The sequence below is a fragment of the Sphaeroforma arctica genome, assembly GCF_001186125.1.
Source record: "Sphaeroforma arctica JP610 unplaced genomic scaffold supercont1.1174, whole genome shotgun sequence".
NCBI lineage: Eukaryota > Ichthyosporea > Ichthyophonida > Sphaeroforma > Sphaeroforma arctica.
Window position 1 is genome coordinate 1 of NW_014039384.1, and position 2,135 is coordinate 2,135.

At 35.8% G+C, this 2,135-nt stretch overlaps 1 protein-coding gene across 1 annotated transcript in view; it reads left to right on the forward strand.

The window, feature by feature from the left end:
- Positions 1–1,768: 1,768 nt before the first annotated feature.
- Positions 1,769–2,135, forward strand: part of SARC_10218 (hypothetical protein) — a 4,799-nt gene continuing 4,432 nt past the window's right edge. Inside the window, exon 1 of the mRNA XM_014295744.1 lies at positions 1,769–1,987. Within this exon, the coding sequence (XP_014151219.1) occupies positions 1,951–1,987 (37 nt within the window). The 5' untranslated portion in view covers positions 1,769–1,950. The remainder of the gene's footprint in view (positions 1,988–2,135) is intronic.

Below are 2,135 nucleotides of genomic sequence, written 5' to 3' on the forward strand. Positions count from 1 at the left end.
ATATAACGCATACACATGTACAAGTACACGAGGGTGCACGTATCTAACAATAAGGAACAGTCACAATGATCCTGCCTAGCGCTTACATACCTTTTTTTACACATTGTATCATAGTATGCCAGGAATCATTTGTCAGCTGAAGTCGCTTTCACATTATTACGGTTTGCATAGTTGGTTGTTTCTGAATCTAGCTATTAAGTGTACACGAGTACGGTTGCAAGTTTTTGGGTTAACAGCTGAAGCGAGGTTCTACTTCGGATCTACTAGCTCAGTATTGAGATGAAAAATGGTAGTGAATGTATTTGCATGATGCGGCCTTGCTTGTTGTACGCTGGTCAGATACTACATCTATGAGATTCGTATGTATGCTCCTATGTTGCACAATATACACATTTCGTTGTAATTTTCCCGAGAAAGGAGCAAGTTTCACGTATGTTCCGCTACACTCTGTTCTCCTCAGTGCCTGATATACACCCAAAAGAATCTTGAGATATATGTACATAATTTCTATGCAGGAATTTATCTATTTATTGAAGCTATCTCAGTGTAGCTGCTGAAAGAGATGAAAGTCTTTCATATTCTCCTGATACGAATTACTTATCTTCGATCTCGATTACCCCTGCAGCTTTAGCTAGTGAAGTCCGCAAACCCTTATACAGAGGGTTGTGTGCTAATTTTACACATCAGGTAAAGCCGTGAAGGTCAGAAGTGCACACCACTAACACTATCGCAAGAGCTATGTGCTGTGCGAACTCATCTATAATAAATCATGAAATTGTTGTATGTTTTTTTTCTTTTGACAAAAGACATGCTCAAATCTTTATCAAAATTCAAAGTTCAAACTCATTTGCCACATAATTAGAAGTTCAGAACAATAGCTGTTAAAAAATATTGCCTTCTACATATGATAAAATTTTCGAGCAACGTGTTTGTTATCTGTCAGAACAACTTCTGGGTTGTCCAAAACTCCAACTCCATGACTCATATTTAAAAAATATTAAAAATATATTGTTCTGTACTTCTAATTCTGTGGCAAAAGATGTTGCAAAAGATGAGGTTTAAATTTGGAGCACATCTATATCCATTTTTTAAAAACGTACTCTAAGAGCAAAGAAAATTATATGCAACAAAAATTAACTTGCAAACGCCCGGCCAAACAGCCAAACATTCAAACAGCTGACATACTGCATTTATAATTTTATATACATACAGACATATTCATAGAAAATAGATATTACATACATACTCCCAATGAATACACATGTACTGCAATAGACTGAAAACTTGAAAAAAACTCAAACGAGAGATAGAGTATGATTAGTTGATTACTGATTAGAGTTTACTCTAGTTTGGAGACCGTTAGTAATCTTAACTGATTATGTGCATAGCTGATAGCTCTCTTTGGTAAATTTAGAGAGACTGAGACACTGAGAATAAATATTTTTACAGTATTTTTTTTTTAAAATACATAATTTTGGTATGTAACATAAAGTTCAACATATTTTTCTAAGAAAATTGAACAGATGCGAAATCTTGCAGAAAGTTCGTTTGTTCCAAAGACTCCAAGAGTTCAAACTTTATATAAAAACTAAAAAACTAAAAAGGCAAGTCTAGTGGTGGCGGGTATATTATAGTTGAGCATAGTAACGGTAGTCATTGAAAAACTATTTGTATTTATTACTAAATATTTTGTCAACATAGCTCCGCCTCTTGTTTTGGACAATATTTTCTGCTATTTATATATTTACAATCGATACCTGGTCGCATCCTCCAATGTAGAGCCCCAAAGGCTACACCTTCACAAATAAACCTCTGAATTCGAGCCATTGTGATTGTGCACAGGCTGAGTTTAAACGACATCAGTCGCATATAACCATTTCAGTAGCATTTGGCCACAACGTAAAGTACCACTACGACTCGAAACCGTGGTTGAATAATAGTATCAAGACGATGCACGGGCGGGTCCGGGCTGCTTTCATGCGTGGAGGTATTGATTCAATCTGCGGAGAAGCGCAGAAGCCTCTGTTTTGCACAAATTAGCCGGTTGCTACTAGCTTGTATTCGAGCCCTGTGTGGATCCATGCGTATATGCTTGTATATATGTAAATATATGTATATACATATATATATATATA